At 43.1% G+C, this 23,695-nt stretch overlaps 1 protein-coding gene and 1 pseudogene across 1 annotated transcript in view; one reads left to right on the forward strand and one right to left on the reverse strand.

Moving 5' to 3' along the window:
• The first annotated feature begins 3,426 nt into the window (after positions 1-3,426).
• Positions 3,427-8,020, forward strand: LOC139407993 (chaperone Ric-8A-like; annotated as a pseudogene).
• Positions 8,021-13,162: 5,142 nt separating this feature from the next.
• The window catches only part of LOC139406874 (proline-rich protein 12-like), a 51,657-nt gene continuing 41,124 nt past the window's right edge, over positions 13,163-23,695 (reverse strand). Inside the window, exons 13-16 of the mRNA XM_071149997.1 lie at positions 22,994-23,091; positions 22,652-22,786; positions 18,440-18,535; positions 13,163-13,813 (exon numbers count right to left, since the gene is read on the reverse strand). Of these exons, the coding sequence (XP_071006098.1) occupies positions 13,679-13,813; positions 18,440-18,535; positions 22,652-22,786; positions 22,994-23,091 (464 nt within the window). The 3' untranslated portion in view covers positions 13,163-13,678. The remainder of the gene's footprint in view (positions 13,814-18,439; positions 18,536-22,651; positions 22,787-22,993; positions 23,092-23,695) is intronic.

Raw genomic sequence — 23,695 nt, forward strand, 5'->3', positions numbered from 1 at the left:
GGCGCAGAGGAAGGAATGTTATAGGTCAAAGGGCCACTGTGGAGGTTCCAGGCCAAAAGGGGGGAAATATCACCATGTGTGCTGCAATGGCCAATGATGGTTTGCTTCTCAACACACCACTCATTGGCCCATACAACACAGAAAGGCTTTCCTAGAACAGCTCTATGCTCAGCTAGTGCCAGCAGAACAGGGGGAGCCAGTATGAAACCCCCAAGTTTTTGTCATAGTTTGCGATAACGTTGCTTTTCACCACTCTGCAGCTGTCACAGATTGGTTTGCAGCACATCACAGATTTATGGTTTTGTACCTGCCTGCATATTCACCCTTCCTCAACCCAATAGAGGAGTTTTTCTCTGCCTGGAGGTGGAAAGTGTTTGGTCACCACCCACATGACCAAATGTCTCTTTTGGAAGCCATGCGTGCCGGATGTGAGGACACGAGTTCAGAGGACTGCCAGGGATGGATAAGGCACTCCCGAAGGTTCTTCCCGAGGTGCATGGCAAGAGAAAACATTAGATGTGATGTTGAAGAAAACCTGTGACCTGATGCTAGAGAGAGGCAGGATTAGCCCCTCAATTATTTGTTTGAATTACAGTATGTACTTTTAGTTTCTACCTTTTTTTCTCATTACTGTAATTCCGTAAATTACTATAGACTATTGAAGCAAACTGCTAATTTTCATTTACCTTAAAGAATTGTTATGTTCTAAAAAAATATATAAATCATGTGAAAGAATGTCACTCTTTTCTTTGAAGAAAATATTACTTTGTATGAAGTCACTGAAATTGTTCAAACTGTAAAGATGAAAAGTTTGTATTTTCTGTATTGGTGTTTGATGCTAGTGTTTTTACTCTCAGTGTGTTCTGAGTGACAGTGTGTGTTATCTCAGTGAGGGTTGTGCATAGTGTTTGGCTGCACTGAGCATGTTTTGAGCCATGTGTTAAGAGTTGTGTTGCTTGGAATGAGTTTTGCAGGTGATGTGAACTGTTTAGCTCAGGTGACTGTTGGTAGTGCAGACTGTAGTTAGAGTTTTGCACATGTGACTCCAGTTGTGCCCACTGTCGTTTAGCAATCGAAAAAAAACTGTAACTCTCTTAACTTTTTCTTCTCCTCCAATCTTACTCCTCCTCTTTTTTTCACTCTCCTTGCTTCACTCTTTTTACTCCCTTAATTGTTCCTTTTCCTTTCTCTCCAATCTGTATTAATAAATAGCATACTATTAGATCAAATACTTTGGTTAACAGATTCCCATTGCTTGCCTCATTTTTGTATTTTATCTCAAAAACATTGTTTGGAATAATAAATTGGCAGGCTCTGTAACCATATCGTTACCTTTCCTCCTGTCTCCTTCCTATCCAGTCTCCCTCCTCTCCTTCCTCTCCACTGATAATGTTATCCATGAACATTTCTAAATATATTTTCACACTACTTATTATAATGCCAAACCATTAAAATTGTAATCTACAAAAATATTCTCTGAATGAATTGTGCACTCATCTAATATAATAATATTTTCGAAATGTAGACTAACGTTTACTAGCATAACCTATTTTAAATCTAATTGAGCAGATCATCTATCTATATAATAAATTGTGACATTATAACATCACTAGCTAGTATCTCAAACGACCTGGCTTGAAAAGACATTTGTGGTGATGTTGTGGATTCACTTGACCCTTGATAGCTTCTGGCTGAGTTTTCCACAGCAGTTTTCTCTAAAACTAGTGTGAGCAAGTAGTTAGTAGAAGAAGAGTGAATGAAGCTGCTATAGCAAGCAGCCCCCTCTGCTGGCCAAAACAAGCACAACGTGATTTAGACTGCTGCCTGGTCTTTCTTGCCAAGTAAAATATTTCACTTTGCGGTCTAAAAAAAACGGGACATTTCCGGGGACAGCTACAGCCGGGGACAGGCCACCAAAAACGGGGACGTCTGGTCACCCTATTGTAGATGTAGGTAGAATGTGTGCTTCTATTGCATGACTTAAGGTGATAGTATTGAATCTTGTACACTAGGATAAAAAGAAAGTAATGCTTGATCACACTGCTCTGGTTTAGCATTGTAATGGGGTGTGTGTGTGTGTGTGTGTGTGTGTGTGTGTGTGTGTGTGTGTGTGTGTGTGTGTGAAATCATGCATATGGATTTGGAGAGGATCATTCAGTGCATCAAACAAGGAGACCAGGACAGTGTCCAGACACACCTGGACCACTACAACACTCAAGTACTACACTGCCTGTGTTACTATGACAACCACACTACTGTAAACAACTGTCTGTAACAATGACTACCATACCATGGGGCTGTCTGTTTCCATAACTACAATACTCCATGACTGCACCATGTATCCTTGACTGTATTGTTATACTCTCTTCTTCTCTTTACAATTATCTTTATCCCTCCCTCCCACATATCCCCCCATCTTCTCCACAGTATGCTGCTTCTTCAACATTGAGGAGAGGGAAAGAAGAAAGGTGAGGACGAAGAAAAGACTTGAACTATTCTTTATTTCTGTCATTCCTTTGCATCGTTTCGCCGTTGCCTCTCTCTTTCATTCTTCTGTCATCCCTTAATCATTTCTACTTCTTCCTCCCTCAAATAACGTGAATTGAATGTGACATCAACAGAAAAGGTCACCGTGTCATTGAATTTAGCTTCAAAGTTGGGTAAAAGAAAAGACAAAATTCCCTTATGTTGATGACTTCTTGCAGAACCCAATCAGTTTTTCAAGTTGATTCAACGTTATCGCATAGACTTTTTTGTTGTTGAAATGACGTAGGAACAATGTCCAGTGGGATGGTTCTTTTCCACCTCCCTCCCCTACATTCCACCTCCCTCTCATCCCCTCTTCTCCCTCTCGTCTGTCATCCCCTTCACTTCCTCTCTTCTCTCTTTGTCGTATCTCTTCATAATGTTAATGACGTCATTATTCATCATTTCTGTCTTCTTTCTTCCACCTATAATGGCTGTGCAAATGACTGCAGCAAAAAGAGCTGGATGAGGTAAAATGATGAACACCATCAGAAAGAGAAGGAGAAAGAGAGAGAGATACAGAGAGAGAGAGAGAGATTGGAATACAGGAGAGAGAGATACAGAGAGAAAGGAATAGAGAGAAAAAGGAAGAGAGAGAGAGAGACAGAGAGGGAAGGAGAGGAAGGGGGAGGGTGAGAGTTGAGCTGACAGGTCCTTGCACTACATTACACCAATCTCCCTTCAGAGCAGTGTTTCATTAGTGGGTGTGTGCGTGTGTGTGTAAGTGCGTGCCCATGTGTGTGCGCGTGTGTGTGGCCTACGTACGTGTGTGTGTGTGTACTCCAAAGCTAATTGTGTCCTCGATGATGTCAGTTCTATAACCCTGTAAACAGAGCGACACGGAGGTCAGTGGGTGCAGTACGGGCGCTAATGCTAGCTCGTTAGTGGTTAGCAACGTGAATGCTAACGTTTTCGGTGATAGCCCGACCCAGCACCCCTTGTCCCAGGCTTCCACTCAGAGCTGTACAGCTGGTTACGGCCAACAACAGCCAAGGTGGAGCAACGACATTGCCATCGGTGACCAGGGACCCCTGCGGCACCCTCAGCACGGAGACCTGCCATGGCAACCTGTGCTCTGTCTCCACGGAAACCTGCAATGCCAATCACCACTGCTCTGTGGGGCATGGAGCGCTGGTGCACAGAAAGAGGGATGTCCGGGAAGAGAGGGATGAAGAGGAGGACAAAGAAGAGAAAGAGGAAGATGACCAGGTGGGGAGGAGGGAGGCCCTGAAAGCCCTTTGTAATATAATCTACAACAGTCAGAGGGCGCAAGAGAGGGTCAGCACTCTGAGGTGAGAGAGAGCAACTGTTGGAGTACAGCAAAAACTATTTATAGTATGGCATCACTTCCCTCATCTCTCTCTCTCTCTATCTCTCTCTCTCTCTCTCTCAGGAAGGCTGAAGCAGGGGATCAGTGCCAAAGCTCTTCCAAGTGGGCAGTTTTATGAACTATGGCTGCTCTTCCTGCTGACGGCCCTGAGGCCAAAGCTCAGGGTGCAACTGCAGCAGGTAACAGCCTCGAGGAGGATGGAGTTGTGGTTTCCCTGATAATGGCATATGATTTGGGATGGGTAGGCCTACTGTATGCCCCTCTCTCCTGCCATTTCTCTTTCTTTTCTCTCCATATCCCCCTGTCTCCCTCTGTCAGGAGCGAGGGGTGTCAATGCTGTGTCTGTCTGTGCAGTGGGGGGAAGAGTACAAGATGCTGAGCGAACACAGTGCGCCAACTGTATCTAAGGAGGTGTCACAGAGGGCTGTGGAGATCCTCAAGACCCTGTTCAACATCGCATACAGCTTCCACAGACAGGAGCCAGATGAGGTGGGTGGAGGAGAGTTCCATTGAATTATTGAATCTGTACCTTGTCCGTCTTCTATGGGGCATCGCTGGCTTTTAGTTTGTGAGTAGGCAGGAGTAGGTAGCTAGGAGCTGTCGCCAGTATTTTTAAAGTTAAGAATGGGGGTTAGTTTAAACTGATCCTAGATCTGTGGTCAGGAGGCCTTTTTAACATTTCCTCTTCTCTTTATGTCCCTCTCAGGAGGATCCAGCTCTCTATCGCCGCCTGGCTGCAGTGCTACGACACTTCCTGCTGCTGACCAGTGATGGAGAAGAACTCACTGAGGAGTTACAGGGGTATGTACAAGGGCTTCTGCTGTCTTCTATTCTGTTGTCTATCCATGTATTTGTATTTGCATCTTTCTTTTGAAAGTAATGGTGGCTAGGTGTTGTCTAAATGTTTCCTTTTTCGTGGCAAAGTGGAAAAGATATGTTCTGAACCATTTCGAAATGGGTGCCATTTCACCCTTAACCCTTGACCTTTAACCTGTAACCCCCCATGGTGTGCAGTGGAGGGTTGCGTCTCAATAGAGAATAGCTATGGAAGCATACTGGGTGTGTATAAAGGGTCATAAGCTGACAAAATCCCCAATGAATTTATTATGAAGGGTCAGAAGTTGAAGGAGAAAAGGACTCCAATCCTGAATCTGTGCCAAAAGCACCGCGAGACACGCCACTACCTTAGACAACAGGTACTGTTCTCTCCCGTTGGGCTGAAACTCCAAATGATTATTGTGGCTTTAATACAGAATGAATGTTAGTCTGATGTTCAGTTTACATTGTTGGAGAAGCCTGCTTCGACTTGTGATATTGGGGCCTCTGTCTGTCCCCTCCCTACATGAGTTCTGGATAGCAGCTAACTGGTTGAGCAGGTCTTTGTTCCCACCCAGCACTAACATTTGCCTCTGACTGTCCACCACTACAGATCCTTCCCCCTCTGAGGGACATGGCACTGAGGCCGGAGCAGGGGGCCACAGTGAGGGGACGTGGACACGGACATCAAGCACTGTGCTGCCGAGCTCCTCTTTGTGCTCTGCAAAGAGAACGGTGCCCACATCATATCACACTCCTGTCACTCTTACTAGCTCATTTCAAAGTAACTATTAGTTAGAAGAACCCACTTATTAACCCCTCATAGCACATGTAGTAACTCATCTCTCTCTCTCTCTCTCTCTTTCATCCCCCCTTCATATCTGTTTCAGTTAGTGACTATCCAAGTGTGTGAAATAGATGGATAGATCGAAATAGAGGAATGTTGCCATTTTCTCTTTTCTCTCTCTATCTCTCAGTGAGTTGTTTTGTGAAGTACTCAGGCTATGGTAATCGCAGGGTTCGCTGAGTGGAGGTCAGGTGACCCACGCCTAGTACTCTAGCGACTCAGACTCTGACACAGAGGAATACAGGTGTGTAAAACAACCATTGATAATGTCACAAACACAACACTTTGTAATACTGTATAGGGACACAATGAATCGTTAGGCTTGTGATACATGACTAGGCTTGTGATACATGACTGATAGCATAAATCGGAGCATGCAAAATAAACTATTTTTGATGGTTAGGAGTGGACAGTATTTACAAGGGAGGTGTTTGTAACTGTGTTCCACAGGCAAGCTAAGGGGCGCATCAACCCAGTGACGGAGAGGGTGGAGGAGGAGCAGACAGACCACATGGAGGGAATGACGGAGCACGAGAAAGAGCAGGAGGCACAAAGACTCATCAGCCTGTTTAACAGGCTCTCACGGTGTGTGTGTATTTGTGAGCGTGTATGTGCATGTTGTGTGTGTGTGTGAGTACATACAGTGCCTTGCGAAAGTATTCGGCCCCCTTGAACTTTGCGACCTTTTGCCACATTTCAGGCTTCAAACATAAAGATATAAAACTGTATTTTTTTGTGAAGAATCAACAACAAGTGGGACACAATCATGGTGTGGAACGACATTTATTGGATATTTCAAACTTTTTTAACAAATCAAAAACTGAAAAATTGGGCGTGCAAAATTATTCAGCCCCCTTAAGTTAATACTTTGTAGCGCCACCTTTTGCTGCGATTACAGCTGTAAGTCGCTTGGGGTATGTCTCTATCAGTTTTGCACATCGAGAGACTGAAATTTTTTCCCATTCCTCCTTGCAAAACAGCTCGAGCTCAGTGAGGTTGGATGGAGAGCATTTGTGAACAGCAGTTTTCAGTTCTTTCCACAGATTCTCGATTGGATTCAGGTCTGGACTTTGACTTGGCCATTCTAACACCTGGATATGTTTATTTTTGAACCATTCCATTGTAGATTTTGCTTTATGTTTTGGATCATTGTCTTGTTGGAAGACAAATCTCCGTCCCAGTCTCAGGTCTTTTCCAGACTCCATCAGGTTTTCTTCCAGAATGGTCCTGTATTTGGCTCCATCCATCTTCCCATCAATTTTAACCATCTTCCCTGTCCCTGCTGAAGAAAAGCAGGCCCAAACCATGATGCTGCCACCACCATGTTTGACAGTGGGGATGGTGTGTTCAGCTGTGTTGCTTTTACGCCAAACATAATGTTTTGCATTGTTGCTAAAAAGTTCAATTTTGGTTTCATCTGACCAGAGCACCTTCTTCCACATGTTTGGTGTGTCTCCCAGGTGGCTTGTGGCAAACTTTAAATTACACTTTTTATGGATATCTTTAAGAAATGGCTTTCTTCTTGCCACTCTTCCATCAAGGCCAGATTTGTGCAATATACGACTGATTGTTGTCCTATGGACAGAGTCTCCCACCTCAGCTGTAGATCTCTGCAGTTCATCCAGAGTGATCATGGGCCTCTTGGCTACATCTCTGATCAGTCTTCTCCTTGTATGAGCTGAAAGTTTAGAGGGACGGCCAGGTCTTGGTAGATTTGCAGTGGTCTGATACTCCTTCCATTTCAATATTATCGCTTGCACAGTGCTCCTTGGGATGTTTAAAGCTTGGGAAATCTTTTTGTATCCAAATCCGGCTTTAAACTTCTTCACAACAGTATCTCGGACCTGCCTGGTGTGTTCCTTGTTCTTCATGATGCTCTCTGCGCTTTTAACGGACCTCTGAGACTATCACAGTGTAGGTGCATTTATACGGAGACTTGATTACACACAGGTGGATTGTATTTATCATCATTAGTCATTTAGGTCAACATTGGATCATTCAGAGATCCTCACTGAACTTCTGGAGAGAGTTTGCTGCACTGAAAGTAAAGGGGCTGAATAATTTTGCACGCCCAATTTTTCAGTTTTTGATTTGTTAAAAAAGTTTGAAATATCCAATAAATGTCGTTCCACTTCATGATTGTGTCCCACTTGTTGTTGATTCTTCACAAAAAAATACAGTTTTATATCTTTATGTTTGAAGCCTGAAATGTGGCAAAAGGTCGCAAAGTTCAAAGGGGCCGAATACTTTCGCAAGGCACTGTATATGTTTCAGTTAGTGACTATCCAAGTGTGTGAAATAGATGGATGTTGCCATTTTCTCTCTTTCTTCCTGCTTCTCTCAGGGACATGATCATCCAACCAGTGGGAGTGACAATAGGGGAGAGACTGGAGTCCCTGTGTGGTCAGATGAGGGGCAGTACTGTGGAAGAGGTGGAATCAGAGGGAGAGAGAGGAAGAGAAGGAAAAGTAGGGAGGAGAGAAAAGAAAAATGAGATATAGGAGGGTGGAGTAAGAAGATTACAAGAGTTACTGCATAGGATGAAGTTACAGCATATGATGGTGAAGAGAGAGAGAGAGAGAGAGAGAGAGAGAGAGAGAGAGAGAGAGAGAGAGAGAGAGAGAGAGAGTAAGAGAGATAAGAGGTTGGTTTGTATTTATATAGCACAGTGGTGGAAAAAGTATCAAATTGTCATACTTGAGTAAAAGTGACAATACCATAATAGAAAATGCTGCAAGTAAATGTGAAAGTAACCTAGTAAAACCTATTTGGTTTTAAATATACTTAAGTATTAAAAGTAAAAGACAATGCAAAAAATATACACTGCTCAAAAAAATAAAGGGAACACTTAAACAACACAATGTAACTCGAAGTCAATCACACTTCTGTGAAATCAAACTGTCCACTTAGGAAGCAACACTGATTGACAATAAATTTCACATGCTGTTGTGCAAATGGAATAGACAACAGGTGGAAATTATAGGCAATTAGCAAGACACCCACAATAAAGGAGTGGTTCTGCAGGTGGCAACCACAGACCACTTCTCAGTTCCTATGCTTCCTGGCTGATGTTTTGGTCACTTTTGAATGCTGGCGGCGCTTTCACTCTATTGGTAGCATGAGACGGAGTCTACAACCCACACAAGTGGCTCAGGTAGTGCAGCTCATCCAGGATGGCACATCAATGCGAGCTGTGGCAAGAAGGTTTGCTGTGTCTGTCAGCGTAGTGTCCAGATCATGGAGGCGCTACCAGGAGACAGGCCAGTACATCAGGAGATGTGGAGGAGGCCGTAGGAGGGCAACAACCCAGCAGCAGGACCGCTACCTCCGCTTTTGTGCAAGGAGGAGCAGGAGGAGCACTGCCAGAGCCCTGAAAACGGGCCTCCAGCAGGCCACAAATGTGCATGTGTCTGCTCAAACGGTCCGAAACAGACTCCATGAGGGTGGTATGAGGGCCCGACGTCCACAGGTGGGGGTTGTGCTTTACAGCCCAACACCGTGCAGGACGTTTGGCATTTGCCAGAGAACACCAAGATTGGCAAATTCGCACTGGCGCCCTGTGCTCTTCATAGATGAAAGCAGGTTCACACTGAGCACGTGACAGACGTGACAGAGTCGGGAGACGCCGTGGAGAACGTTCTGCTGCCTGCAACATCCTCCAGCATGACCGGTTTGGCGGTGGGTCAGTTATGGTGTGGGGTGGCATTTATTTGGGGGGCCGCACAGCCCTCCATGTGCTCGCCAGAGGTAGCCTGACTGCCATTAGGTACCGAGATGAGATCCTCAGACCCCTTGTGAGACCATATGCTGGTGCGGTTGGCCCTGGGTTCCTCCTAATGCAAGACAATGCTAGACCTCATGTGGCTGGAGTGTGTCAGCAGTTCCTGCAAGAGGAAGGCATTGATGCTATTAACTGGCCCGCCCGTTCCCCAGACCTGAATCTAATTGAGCACATCTGGGACATCATGTCTCGCTCCATCCACCAACGCCACGTTGCACCACAGACTGTCCAGGAGTTAGCGGATGCTTTAGTCCAGGTCTGGGAGGAGATCCCTCAGGAGACCATCCGCCACCTCATCAGGAGCATGCCCAGGCGTTGTAGGGAGGTCATACAGGCACGCGGAGGCCACACACACTACTGAGCCTCATTTTGACTTGTTTAAGGACATTACATCAAAGTTGGATCAGCCTGTAGTGTGGTTTTCCACTTTAATTTTGAGTGTGACTCCAAATCCAGACCTCCATGGGTTGATAAATTTGATTTCCATTGATAATTTTTGTGTGATTTTGTTGTCAGCACATTCAACTATGTAAAGAAAAAAGTATTTAATAAGAATATTTTATTCATCTAGGATGTGTTATTTTAGTGTTCCCTTTATTTTTTTTATTTTTTTTAGCAGTGTACTTAAGTATCAAACTTAAAAGTAAATGCTATAAATCCTTTCAAATTCCTTATTTTAAGCAAACCATTCAGAACAACTTATTAGATTTTTATTTATTTATGGATTGCCAGGGGCACACTCCAACATCATTCACAAACAAAGCATTTGTGTTTAGTGAGTCCGCCAGATCAGAAGCTGTAGGGATGACCACGTGTTTTCTTGATAAGTTTGTGAATTAAACACATTTCATGTCCTGTTAAGCATTCAACATGTAACAAGTACTTTTGGGTGTCAGAGAAAAAAAAACTACATATTTTATTTAGGAATGTAGCGGAGTAAAAGTAAAAGTTGTACAAAATATAAATAATAAAGTAAAGATCCCCCCCCCCCCAAATACTTTAGTACATCAAAGTATTTTTACTTTCATCCATTTACCTGAAAGAACTTTACTTTTCAGCGTGTGTCTGTACCCCACCTCATCTGTCACTATGTGTAGCACTAGTTTGAATGTACTGCATACGGTAGCATCACCCACCAAAACACCACTCTTAGAATCACTGTAGCCAGGTACATTAATCGAGAGAGAAAAACACCGCAAGAGAAAGGACCAGGAGCAGAGAATAGAGTCCTCAGATTTCTTGCCAATCGTAGTGTTGTTATGCTTCCATATCCTTTACTTTCCACTCTGGTTCCTCTCCTGGAGATACCCCCACTTATATTCAAGGGTGCAATGCCATTCGCTTGTAACAGGGGATAGATCTGGTTGAGTGTGTTCCTGTACTTGTACACTCCACCCAGCCAAGGAGCCAATCCACTCTGAGGACATTATCCCGATGTGGAACAGATATCACAATTGGACTGGAGAGGGAATAACAGGTCCATGATGATTGTAATCAATGATGTGGGAGCAGTTATTGTGCAGGTGTCTGTCCCTGTCATGTGGTGGTGAAAGGGAATCATTACATTTGAGTAACATGCTTTTTCCTCGTCCAACATGTTGTCATTCTTTCCTCTGCGTATATACTTCCTTTCCCCTCCAACATTTGCTGTAGTGTAAAGTGCATATGGTTTCTCAGGTGGAAATATAAATAAACAATTCCTGCTGTACTGTGCTGTCACAGTGTCTGACTTGGATAGGAAAATAATCAATAGGGGTAAAATCCTCTGAAACTCTTCTGGGGCTGTCAGAGAAACCATGTTTTGTCAGCATTTTCACACCCAAGAAATGATTAACTTGACTGGATCAGAAACTTCACAGACCCAGACTTTTAACTGATGTAACAGATGACCTAGCAAACCAGGAACATTCCCAGAACATTAGCTAAGATTCCAATTAAGTTCTAGTTAAGTTTTTATCTAACATTAGGATGATAACATCCCAAAAGCATTCAAATAATGTTTTTGATAAATTATTTTTGTCTTCCAGAAAATGTTTTAAATTAAATATCCTTGGAATGTTCTCATTCACTAAAATGTTGTGCACAACAATTCCAGTTAATGTAATAACACGATGTACCCGTTATATTTTTAGAACATACTGCCACAACTAAATGTGAAAGGGAACGTTCTTGAACATCAGGGGAATGTTTTCTACAAACATTGTATAATCATCCACACAACTTGACTGTTTCTGATGAGATTTGCCTCAATCTAACAAATGTTCTGGGAACTTTCAAGAACCAACTTTGGTTTGCTGGGGGCTCAGGGCTCTGTGCAGGCCAGTCAAGTTCTTCCATACCGATCTCAACAAACCATTTCTGTATGGACCTCACTTTGTGCACGTCTGCATTGTCATGCTGAAACAGGAAAGGGGCTTCCCCAAACTGTTGCCACAAAGTTGGAAGCACAGAATCATCTAGAATGTCGTTGTATGCTGTAGAGTTAAGATTTCCCTTCACTGGAACCAAGGGGCTTAGCCTGAACTATGAAAAACAGCCCGAGACCATTATTCCTCCTCCACCATGCACATTGGGCATGGTAATCTTAGGATTGTGTGCGGCTGCTTGGCCACGGAAACCCATTTCATGAAGCTCCCGACTAATAGTTATTGTGCTGACTTTGCTTCCAGAGGCAGTTTGGAGCTCGTTAGTGAGTGTTGCAAACGAGGACAGATCATTTTTAATGAGCTATGCGCTTCAGCACTCGGCGGTTCCGTTCTTTGAGGTTATGTGGCCTACCACTGTGTGGCTGAGCCGTTGTTGCTCCTAGACGTTTCCACTTCACAATAACAGCCTGTCAGCAACAAGTAGGGCTGAAATAGCCGAATCCACTCATTTGAAGGGGTGTTCACATACTTTTGTATACATAGTGTACTTTACTAACAATAGTACATGTGGTTCAGGGTTGGGAAAATCCTATTTCCAGCCAAATCAAAAGGACACCAAATTCCAATTCCAAACTGTTCCTCATTGGAATTGCAATTTTTGTGTACAATTTTAATTGACTGGAATTTAAATGGATTTGAACCCAACCCTGATATGTGGTCAACCACACACCTAATTCATTATCTTATAAAGTTTTAGGAGGAAAAACAAAATTACAGCTAAAGTTGTTTTTCCCTGTCATGTTCATCAATTTCAATTTTTTATTTGCTTTTGTCAAATACAGGAATAGCATGTACAGAAGAGGAACTGGGCTTTAGAGACTGAAGTAACTGTACAATATTTACAGATAAGAGAGCTTGAACAAATAGGTAAACCTCCAAAATAATAATTATCATAAACAACAAACAGATCAAATAAAAACAGTCAACACAGATTTTATACGCTTTTTAACAGTTACACCTCCCTAAAACCACAGAGCTTTCTTTTAGAAAGCGAACAGATATTTATTTTAATTTATTAACTTCAGGTGTAAACTCTGCTCCTCTCATTGTCTTTTGAAGAACAAACATAAAGAGCACAGTTTGATTAGTTTTTAAATGCATCTTTCCCCCTCACAATGTATTTAAGCAGACAGAAAAAAGGGAACATCACACACTCCTCCCTCCCTTCACCTCAGTTTTGCTCCCCTCCACTCCTTTTTCCCCTTCAGCAGTAAAAGGGGGGACTGAGCAAAGGATTTTGCGTAGGCCATTTCATGTTACCCTAATAAAACATGATTATTTAAAATAACAACAGCAAACAATCCCAGCTAGGGAGGGTAATTTCCTTGTATAAATAATACAAATCATAACTATTAATACATATACGTATATATATATATATATATACGTATATATATATATATATATATATATATATATATATATATAGTGTTTGTATGTTGGTGTGTGTGCCCGTGCATGTTTGGATGTAGATTCACCGTGGTCCCCTGCTTTTCCTGTTCAGGTCAAGTGGCAGAAGTCATACCCTTTCACACATTCACTATTTTCAACCCGCCTCCTCTGCTCTCCTCCGTCCTTCTTTTTTCTTCAGTCAAGAGATATTTTGTGATAGAAAAACTAAACAAAAGCGCTAAAAACAGTTCATTGTAGCATCCATTTTAAGTTAAAACTCAACCGTACTCACAGACCGAACATTGACTGTTCTTTCTTTCTCGCTGGGAAAGAACTAGAATGGTAGGGTCTGAAACCCCCCTCTCTCTCCATCTTGGTACGGTCCAGTGTTCTCCACTCCAACTCTCTTGCTTTGTCTCCCAAATACTGTATACCTCCCCCCTCCCCTCCCTTCTCCAACCCACATTCTGCTTTCCAAATGGCACCCTATTCTCCATATAGGCCCTATGGCCCTGTCCAATTGTAGTGCACTATTTCAGACTGTGTCCCCTCCTCCCGCATCAGGCTTTGGTGCTGAGGGTTAGAAGGTCGATGAAGGAGTTGAAGAGGGTCTCCAGCCAGCCCTGGTTAGCCATACACTGCTGCACCACCTCCTCCTGACCAGGGTCTTCCGCTGCCTGCTCTATACTGTCCGTCTGGGAGGGGGGGAAAGAGAATAGAATAGTTTATTTTCCTCCAAGGAAGACATTTGATTATTTTGCTATTGAAATTCACTTGCTTATTTACAGTAATATATACAAAAAGTATGTGGATCTTCAAGTTAGTGGATTTGGCTATTTCAGCCACACCCGTTGCTGATGGGTGTATAAAATCGTGCACACAGTCAGGCAATCTCCATAGACAAACATGGCTTTACTGAAGAGCTCAGTGACTTTCAATGTGGCACCGTCATAGGATGCCACCTTTCCAACAAATCAGTTTGTTAAATGTCTGCCCTGCTAGAGCTGCCCCGGTCAACTCTAAGTGCTGTTATTGTGAAGTGGAAAGGAGCAACAACTGCTCAGCGGTACAGTGGTTGCTCCACTAAAAGTTTTGCGATTAGGCTGCGGGACTTAGAGGTCATTTGTGGTTTAGTACGGTACCCTGCGCCACACTTCATTGCTCCAGACCAGTGTATGGGGTAGTTAACTAATTATGCTTTTGGGTTCTACTGTGTCACTAACAGACAATGAATGGGCGACATAAACCTAAATAGAAACTGATAATTGTCCACGACTTCAGTGGTACTTACTAAAACTGTTGATACACTAAGGTTTATGTATATATTTTTTGTTAGGATTATTTTGGTCTTACTGTAGTACTGTAGGCCACTCCCGATCGGTCACATTATACAGTGCCTAAGTGGCACAACAGTCTAAGACACTCCATAGCAGTGCAAGCTGTGTTGCTACAGATGCTGGTTAAATACCTGTGCCGCCCTCGACTGGGAGACCCATGAGATGATTGTAGGTTTTTGGTATCTCTCCTTCTAAAAACAGAATTAAATAAAATAACAAACTGGCTTTATTTACAAATTAGTAACAATGTCTCACCCCATGTTCAATAATGGCCTTTTTCCTCACTCATTTTACGTTATTTGAAAAAAAAATATTCTTATTTTTTTAAACAAAGAGATTATTATTATTAATTTAAAATGATATAAAAGCCTGTTGGATATTCTCTCGGATATATTATTAACCCTGTTATTAGCAGGACAATATATATTGGTCATATTGGTCATGGCTCCCGAGTGGTGCACAATGGGATTGCCTAGCAGTTCTCCAGCTGTATCCACTGAAAGCGCGTGAGGTTCAAGGCACGAGGGCAGGGGGCACGGGATGGGCCGCAGAGCCGCGCACAAAAGTCCGACCTAGACCATGGGGAAGGGAGGAGGAGGAGGAAGGACCACTACCCCGCCACACTGGCAACACTTTAAGGGGCATTGCACGAATAATGACGCTGACTAGCGAAACGTTCCCTCTGTTCTGTTCTTAGTGCCAGTCTGCATGTTCAAACTAATACAATGCAACTAATAACAGCAAGTCAGTTAAGAACAAAGACAGCCTACTCCTTCCTCCCAGTTGGGGAATTAAACCCTGGTCTCCAGCGTGCCATCACGACACAGGGATTATTTAGCTAAATAGCCCGGTACTGTACTCCCGACCATCACGTTTTACAGTGCCATATTTTCCGTTCCGTCCTAACGGAAACCCAGAGGGTTTTTCTTAGAATAGAAACGCCATAATATTAATCAAATTAATCCCAAACTCTAAAAGTAATTGGAAAGGTAGATACAAATTATTTGTAACGTGGTTACAATAAAGAATGTAGACAAGATGTAAACAAGATGCTGTGTTTTTATTTACAGTAGTGATGGACAGCTGGTGGCATTTTGAAAACAGGTTTTCAAACACTTGGTGCCAATTAGCAGGACAAAAAAATACTCTTTGTAGCCCGGCTACTATAGGTGTGAACATCCCCCTACCTGCAATTTATTCGATGCTTAAGTACTCTGAAGTGTTACATTGCTAACTCAAAACAGTACAGTATTTCTTCATCAACATCTTTATGCTTTTGTTAATAAAATAACTAGAAAGTTACCATTCAAAAACGAGCTGTTTATCTAAAAAAAAAATGACATTGCGACCAAAGAGAAAAGATGAAATGGACATCATTTTCATCTTCTTTCTATGGTGCTACCTGTTCAAGGGTTTGAACTACCACGAGGACTTGAAAATGAGCCGGAGCTGAAAGGATCACTAAAACTAAAGTTATTTTGGTTTCAGTGCATTTTCTTTAAAAAATGTATATAGCCTATCAATGTGAAGGCATACCATGTAATAAAATTGGTAATGAAATAAAGGTTCAATTAAATATATATATATAGAAATGATTGTGTGCTAAAAACATGAATGTGTTTTTGCAGCGCATACAAACATGCCGACAACCATCCGTGGAGATCAGTGGACAAAGGGCGGGACAACGGGCCGCACCAAAAAAACGCATTGTTGCCAAGAAAGCGGTTAGTTTTGCCAGATTCCTAAAATATGTACACAGCATTTGTGTGTTGGAGTCACTTTGAATTCTTAATTGATCTACCGTTTCTATCATAGGCCACTGTAATTGATGGGGGCTCAGTGCGGTACCATTCTGCTCATCTGATGAAGGTGCACGTGGATCAGATTCAAACTTTGAAGACCGAGATCAAGTCATTGAAGGCAGATCTGCAGAAGAGAAACATTATTGGAGGGCAGAGATACGGGCGACAGCTGATGCATTGGTCCAGAGCCAGGTGGCAGTCACCGCATCGCATTGTAAAATGCGTTGCTACAGATACCCGTGCCGCCGCCACCGGGAGACCCATGAGACGGCTTTTGGTTTTAATTTAGAATCCTCCAATCCTCTATATGTAATTATTGGCGGAGAGTCACGTCATATTTGTCGATGTACTGTAGGCCTACCGTAGGCGACATGAGTCTCAATAGAGTTGAGTAATGGGCTTTTAAAAGTGGTGTAGGTCTTATTTATTTAAAGAGCATATTAAAGTTAGTTGTGGGCTATTACTTCAAATCCAATTGCTTCTATTTTAGTATAATTTCGCGGCGCTCTGAGACAAGCATGGGGACTGTTCTTGATATGGAGATTTTTATTTTCACTGAATCTCCGTTTGGGTATTGGTTAGACTAGAATTAGAAAATGAGATTGTAGAAATGTTATGCTCTCAGTGTAACCTTTATTTAACTAGGCAAGTCAGTTAATAACCTCTTTGGGATAGGGGGCAGTATTATCACGCCCGGATGAAAAGCGTGCCCAAAGTAAACTGCCTGATACGCAGGCCCAGAAGCTAGGATATGCATATGGAAGTATTGGATAGAAAATACTCTAAAGTTGCTAAAACTGTTCAAATAATGTCTGTGAGTATAACAGAACTGATTTTGCAAGCGAAACCCAGAGCACAATTTTTTGAGATCATTGTGCTTTCCAATGTTTTTCCTTGGGAAACCTGATTTATTTGGGCCCAGATTGCAGTTCCTATGGCTTCCAGTAGAAGTCAACAGTCTTTAGAAATTGTTCGGTGTTGTTCTTTTGTAAAGTGTCCCTCAGATGGACTCTAGTCTTTTGGTGCACGTGAAGAAGGAGTGCGCTCCTTGTTGTTTTTCTCCGGTATTGGAGGTATTATTCCGTCTCAAATTTGATCGATTATTTACATTTTAGGGTACCTGAGGTTGGATTAGAAACGTTGTCTGAAATGTTTGGACCAAGTTTACAGGTAACTTATTAGATACTTTGTAGTTATGTTGGGCAAGTTGGTGTATTTCTGAATCAAACGCCCCAAATAAATGGACATTTTGGGGATATAAAGAAGGAATTTATCGAACAAAATGACCATTCATTGTGTCACTGAGAAATGCGTTCTCTGGAATGATGAATCACGTTTCACCATTTGGCAATCCGACGGACAAATCTGGGTGTGGCAGATGCCAGGAGAACGCTACCTGCCCCAATGCATAGGGTCAACTGTAAAGTTTGGTGGATGAGGAATAATAACCAGGGGCTGTTTTTCATGGTTCGGGCTAGGCCCCTTAGTTCCAGTGAAGAGAAATCTTAATGCTACAGCATACAATGACATTCTAGACGATTCTGTGCTTCCAACTTTGTGGCAACAGTTTGGGGAAGGCTCTATCCTGTTTCAGCATGACAATAGCACTGTGAGATCCATACAGAAATGGTTTGTCAAGATGGATGTGGAAGAACTTGACTGGCTTGCACAGAGCCCTGACCTCAACCCCATCGAACAACTTTGGGGTGAATTGGAACGCCGACTGCAAGTCAGGCCTAATCGCCCAACATCAGTGCCCAACCTCACTAATGCTCTTGAATGGAAGCAAATTCCCGCAGTTATATTCCAACATCTAGTGAAAAGCCTTCCCAGAAAAGTGTAGGCTTTTATAGAAGCAAAGGAGGGACCAACTCCATATTAATGCCCATGAGTATAGACATGTTGCATATAGATCTAACATGAATTGATATTATGCAATTCAAATATCCACTCTAGGATGGATAATACATAAAGTGATTATTATATAAGCACAACACAACCACCCACAAATGATAGCCAACCTTTCACAACAAAAGGACTAACTACACAGTGCTCCATTTGAATTATTCTTACCACAATGGAAACAGAGAGAGAGAGGAGGGGAAAGAGAGAGAATCAGGAAGAAAGTAGAGAAGAACAACAATGTTGTGTTGTGAAAAGCGATTGTGATGCTGAGTCTTACCTCCTTCTTGCAGTCCAGAAAGGTGTGATACTTGTAGTGATGGAGAGAATGATAAAGGCTATAGACACGACACGTCTCTGTGGACAGCTTGAGGTCCTGAGAGTCACAGAGAGAGAGAGGAAAAAGAGAAGGAGGGAAAGGAGAGAGGAATCATTTATTAGGGAATCTCTCCAGTTCTCTTGGACTGAGGAATAGGGAATAGGGAAAAGGCCTAGTCTACTTTATATTCACAACTTCAAATCAAATTGTATTAGTCACATGGGCCAAATACAACAGTGAAAAGCTTACTTACGAGCCCCTAACCAACAATGCTGCTAAAAAACAAAATCAAAAATACAAATAAGAACAAGAAATAAAAAGTAACAAGTAATTAAAGAGCAGCAGTAAAAAAACAATAGCGAGACTATATACAGGAAGGTACCGGTAAAGAGAAAATGCGCGGGGACACCGGTTAGTTGAGGTAATATGTACATGTAGGTAGAGTTATTAAAGTGACTGCATAGATGATAACAACAGAGAGTAGCAGCAATGTAAAAAGGGGGGGGGGGGGGATGCAAGTAGTCTGGGTAGCCATTTGATTAGATGTTCAGGAGTCTTATGGCTTGGGGGTAGAAGCTGTTTAGAAACCTCTTGGACCTAGACTTGGCGCTCCGGTACTGCTTGCCGTGCGGTAGCCGATAGGACAGTCTATGACTAGGGTGGTTGGAGTCTTTGACAACTTTTAGGGCCTTCCTCTGATACCGCCTGGTACAGAGGTCCTGGATGGCAGGAAGCTTGGCGCCAGTGATGTACTGGGCTGTACGCACTACCCTCTGTAGCGCCTTGCGGTCGGAGGCCGAGCAGTTGCCATACCAGGAAGTGATGCAACTAGTCAGGATGCTCTCGAAGGTGCAGCTGTAAAACCTTTCGAGGATCTGAGGACCCGTGCCAAATCTATTCAGTCTCCTGAGGGGAATATGTTTTGTCATGCCCTCTTAACAACTGTCTTGGTGTGCTTGGACCATGTTAGTTTGTTGGTGATGTGGACACCAAGGAACTTGAAGCTCTCAACCTGCTTCACTACAGCTATGTTCGATGAGAATGGCAGTGTGCTTGGTCCTCTTTTTCCTGTAGTCCACAATCATCTTCTTTGTCTTGATCACGTTGAGGGAGAGGTTGTTGTCCTGGCATGACATGGCCAGGTCTCTGACCTCCTCCCTAGAGGCTGTATCGTTGTTGTCGGTGATCAGGCCTACCACTGTTGTGTCATCGGCAAACTTAATGATGGTGTTGGAGTCGTGCCTGGCTGTGCAGTCATGAGTGAACAGGGAGTACGGAGGGGACTGAGCACGCACCCCTGAGGGGCCCCTGTGTTAAGGATCAGCGTGGTGGACGTGTTGTTACCTTCCCTTACCACCTAGGGGCGTCCCGTCAGGAAGTCCAGGATCCAGCTGCAGAGGTTAAGTGTTAAGTCCCAGGGTCCTTAGCTTATTGATGAGCTTTGATGGCACTATGCTGTTGAATGCTGAGCTGTAGTCAATGAATAGCATTTTCACATAGGTGTTCCTTTTCTCCAGGTAGGAAAAGGCAGTATGGAGTGCAATAGAGATTGCATCATCTGGATCTGTTCGGGAGGTATGCAAATTGGAATGGGTCTAGGGTTTCTGGGATAATGGTGTTAATGTGAGCCATGACCAGCCTTTCAAAGCACTTCATGGCTACAGATGTGAGTGCTACGGGTCGGTAGTCATTTAGGCAGGTTACCTTAGTGTTCTTGGGCACAGGGTCTATGGTGGTCTGCTTAAACCATGTTGGTATTACAGACCCGGACAGGGAGAGGTTGAAAATGTCAGTGAAGACACTTGCCAGTTGGTCAGAGCATGCTCGCAGTACACGTCCTGGTAATTCGTCTGTCCCTGCGGCCTTGTGAATGTTGACCTGTTTAAAGGTCTTACTCACATCGGCTGCGGAGAGCTTCTGGAACAGCTGGTGCTCTCATGCATGTTTCAGTGTTATTTGCCTCAAAGCGAGCTTAGAAGTAGTATAGCTCATCTGGTAGGCTCGTGTCACTGTCACTCGGTTGTGCTTCCCTTTGTAGTCTGTAATGGTTTACAAGCCCTGCCACATCTCACGAACATCAGAGCCGGTGTAGTACGATTCGATCTAAGTACTGTATTGACGCTTTGCCTGTTTGATGGTTTGTCGGAGGGCATAGCAGGATTTCTTATAAGCTTCCGGGTTAGAGTCCCGCTCCTTGAAAGTGGCAGCTCTAGCCTTTAGCTCAGCGTGGATGTTGCCTGTAAGCCTGTAGTCTTCTGGTTGGGGTATGTGTGTACGGTCACTGTGGGGATGACGTCATCGATGCACTTATTGGTGAAGCCAATGACTGATGTGTGGTACTCCTCAAAGCCATCGGAGGAATTCCAGAACATATTCCAGTCTGTGCTAGCAAAACAGTCTTGTAGTTTAGCATCTGCTTTATCTGACCACTTTTTTATTGATCGAGTCACTGGTGCTTCCTGCTTTAATTTTTGCTTGTAAGCAGGAATCAGGATGATAGAATTATGGGCAGATTTGCCAAATGGAGGGCGAGGGAGAGCTTTGTATGCATCTCTGTGTGTGGATTAAAGGTGGGCCAGAGTTTTTTCCCCTCTGGTTGCACATTTAACATGCTGACAGAAATTTGTTGAGACGGATTTAAGTTTCCCTGCATTAAGGTCCCCGGGCCACTAGGAACACCTCCTCTGGGTGAGCGTTTTCCTGTTTGCTTATGGCGGAATACAGCTCATTGACTGCGGTCTTAGTGCCAGCTTCAACCTGTGGTGGTATGTAGACAGCTACGAATAAATACAGATGAAAACTCTCTAGGTAGATAGTGTGGTTTCCAGCTTATCATGAGATACTCTACCTCAGGTGAGCAAAACCTCAAGACTTATACATAGTCTGCCGCCCCTTGTCTTACCAGACGCCGCTGTTCTATCCTGCCGATACAGCGTATAACCAACCAGCTGTATGATGATAAGTCGTTTAGCCATGACTCCGTGAAGCATAAGTTATTACCGTTTTGAATGTCCAGTTGGTAGTTTAATCTTCCGTTTAGGTCATCAATTTTATTTTCCAATGATTGCACGTTTGCTAGCAGAATGGAAGGCAGTGGGGGTTTATTCAATTGCCTACAAATTCTCAGAAGGCAGCCAGCCCTCCGGCCCCTTTTTTTACTCCTTCTCTTCACACAAATGACGGGGATCTGGGCCTGTTCCCGGGAAAGCAGTATGTCATTCACATCGGGCTCGTCGGACTCATTAAAGGAAAAAAATGATTCTGCCAGTTGGTGGTGAGTAATCGCAGTTCTGATGTCCAGAATATCTTTTTGGTTATAAGAGACGGTAGCAGCAGCATTATGTACAAAATAAGTTAAAAACAACGCAAAGAAACACAATCGGTTAGGGGACACATAAAACGTCAGCCTTCTTCTCCGATGCCATCTTCACATACTTTCAGAGGACCACTAAAAATACAAATACACTTGATCAACGCTAAAAGAAGAAACATAGCCTCGTCGAGAACCAGGTTTCCCTGATTGGAAAGCCTGGTGAAGTCTATGGCCGAAAGTGGCTAAAAAGGGGTGGAGAGCCGGTGTAAATCAGTGACGCCTTGCAACACGTCAAACCGATCAAATGCATTGCTTGGGCGGAGCTTAACACGCAGCGCCAATCAAACACAATCAAACACATCAAATCAATCAAATGCTTTGCTTGGGCATCGCTTAACACGCAGCACTCCTTCAACGGACATGTGGGGGGAGGGTTCTTGAAATGTAAAATACCTAAAAATGTAGCCGCTGGAAGCCAGTGGACCATTCAAACCGTTTCCAAAGGACGTGACAACAAAGTTTTTGGAGGTATGGCTACGTGAGACTAGAAGAAACAAGACAACGCAAGTGTAAATAAGGACAGTGTCATGGTTTTGCTTTGTTAGCACATGGGTAAACACCTTCCGAACCGAGTTAAAACCACCGAGATACAAGTTTATGTACAAAGCAAAGTGGAAACAAGTCCGGACTTTATTACTCCAGTTCTTGTGAGACTGAATTGTCTCTTCTGCTCGGCTTCTACAACACCTAGACACAATTTTCAAGGCCAGGGTTAGCCACAGTGCAGCGGATTGGATACATTGGTGTCAGTGGTTGGATACTAAAGTCAAGGAGTTCATGACTGGATGTGGGTCACTCACCTGCTGTTTGGGCGTGGTGCTCTTCTTGATGCGGTTGAGGGTTTTACGGCTGTAGCACTCGCCGCCGAGGTGCACTTTGACCGCTCCAGAGTCCAGGGGGTCCGCCGTCATTTTGGGGAACATATGCAGAGTCTCCTAAAGAAGAAAAATATAAAGATGGAGGGGGACAGGGAGAAGAGGTCATTTCAACTGTTTTAAAGCTTTCACTTTTCTTTATGATAGTGAGAAAGTTGGATGGAGATTGGAAGGAGATATGGTAAAACTCCAGACACAACAGGTACTTTTCATAGGTAGGTATCACATCTGGCATCAGCATTTTTACAACTAAACAGACAGACGTACCTGGTGTTGGCCACTCATGTTGACTCTCCTTAACAGTCTCCTCTTTTGTTCATTGAGTAGGCTGTCAATCTTCCTCATGGGCGGGAGGTACAACTCGTCTGGGGGCCAGAGTGGGAGGGACATAGAGTCTGTATGACTTATCTCATGACATCTTTCTTCCTAAATCCTACTCTCACTTACTTTTGATCAATACTCTCTTTACTCACTCCCAGGGGTGGGGTAAATTCCCTTTGAATTCAGTCAATTCAGGAAGTAAACTGAAAATCTAATTCCAAATTATCATAGAGGAGCATTGCGAATAATGTAATTTCAGTATATTGACTGAATGGACTAGAGGTCGACCGATTATGATTTTTCAACGCTGATACCGATTATTGGAGGACCAAAAAAAAGCTGATACCGATTAATCGGACGATTTATTTTATTTATTTGTAATACTGACTTATTTTTAACTTAATATAATACATCAATAAAATCAATTTAGCCTCAAATAAATAATGAAACATGTTCAATTTGGATTAAATAATGCAAAAACAAAGTGTTGGAGAAGAAAGTAAAAGTGAAATATGTGCCATGTAAGAAAGCTAACGTTTAAGTTCCTTGCTCAGAACATGAGAACATATGAAAGCTGGTGGTTCCTTTTAACATGAGTCTTCAATATTCCCAGGTAAGAAGTTTTAGGTTGTAGTTATTATATGAATT

Source organism: Oncorhynchus clarkii, chromosome 4 (assembly GCF_045791955.1).
Source record: "Oncorhynchus clarkii lewisi isolate Uvic-CL-2024 chromosome 4, UVic_Ocla_1.0, whole genome shotgun sequence".
NCBI classification, from domain to species: Eukaryota; Metazoa; Chordata; class Actinopteri; order Salmoniformes; family Salmonidae; genus Oncorhynchus; species Oncorhynchus clarkii.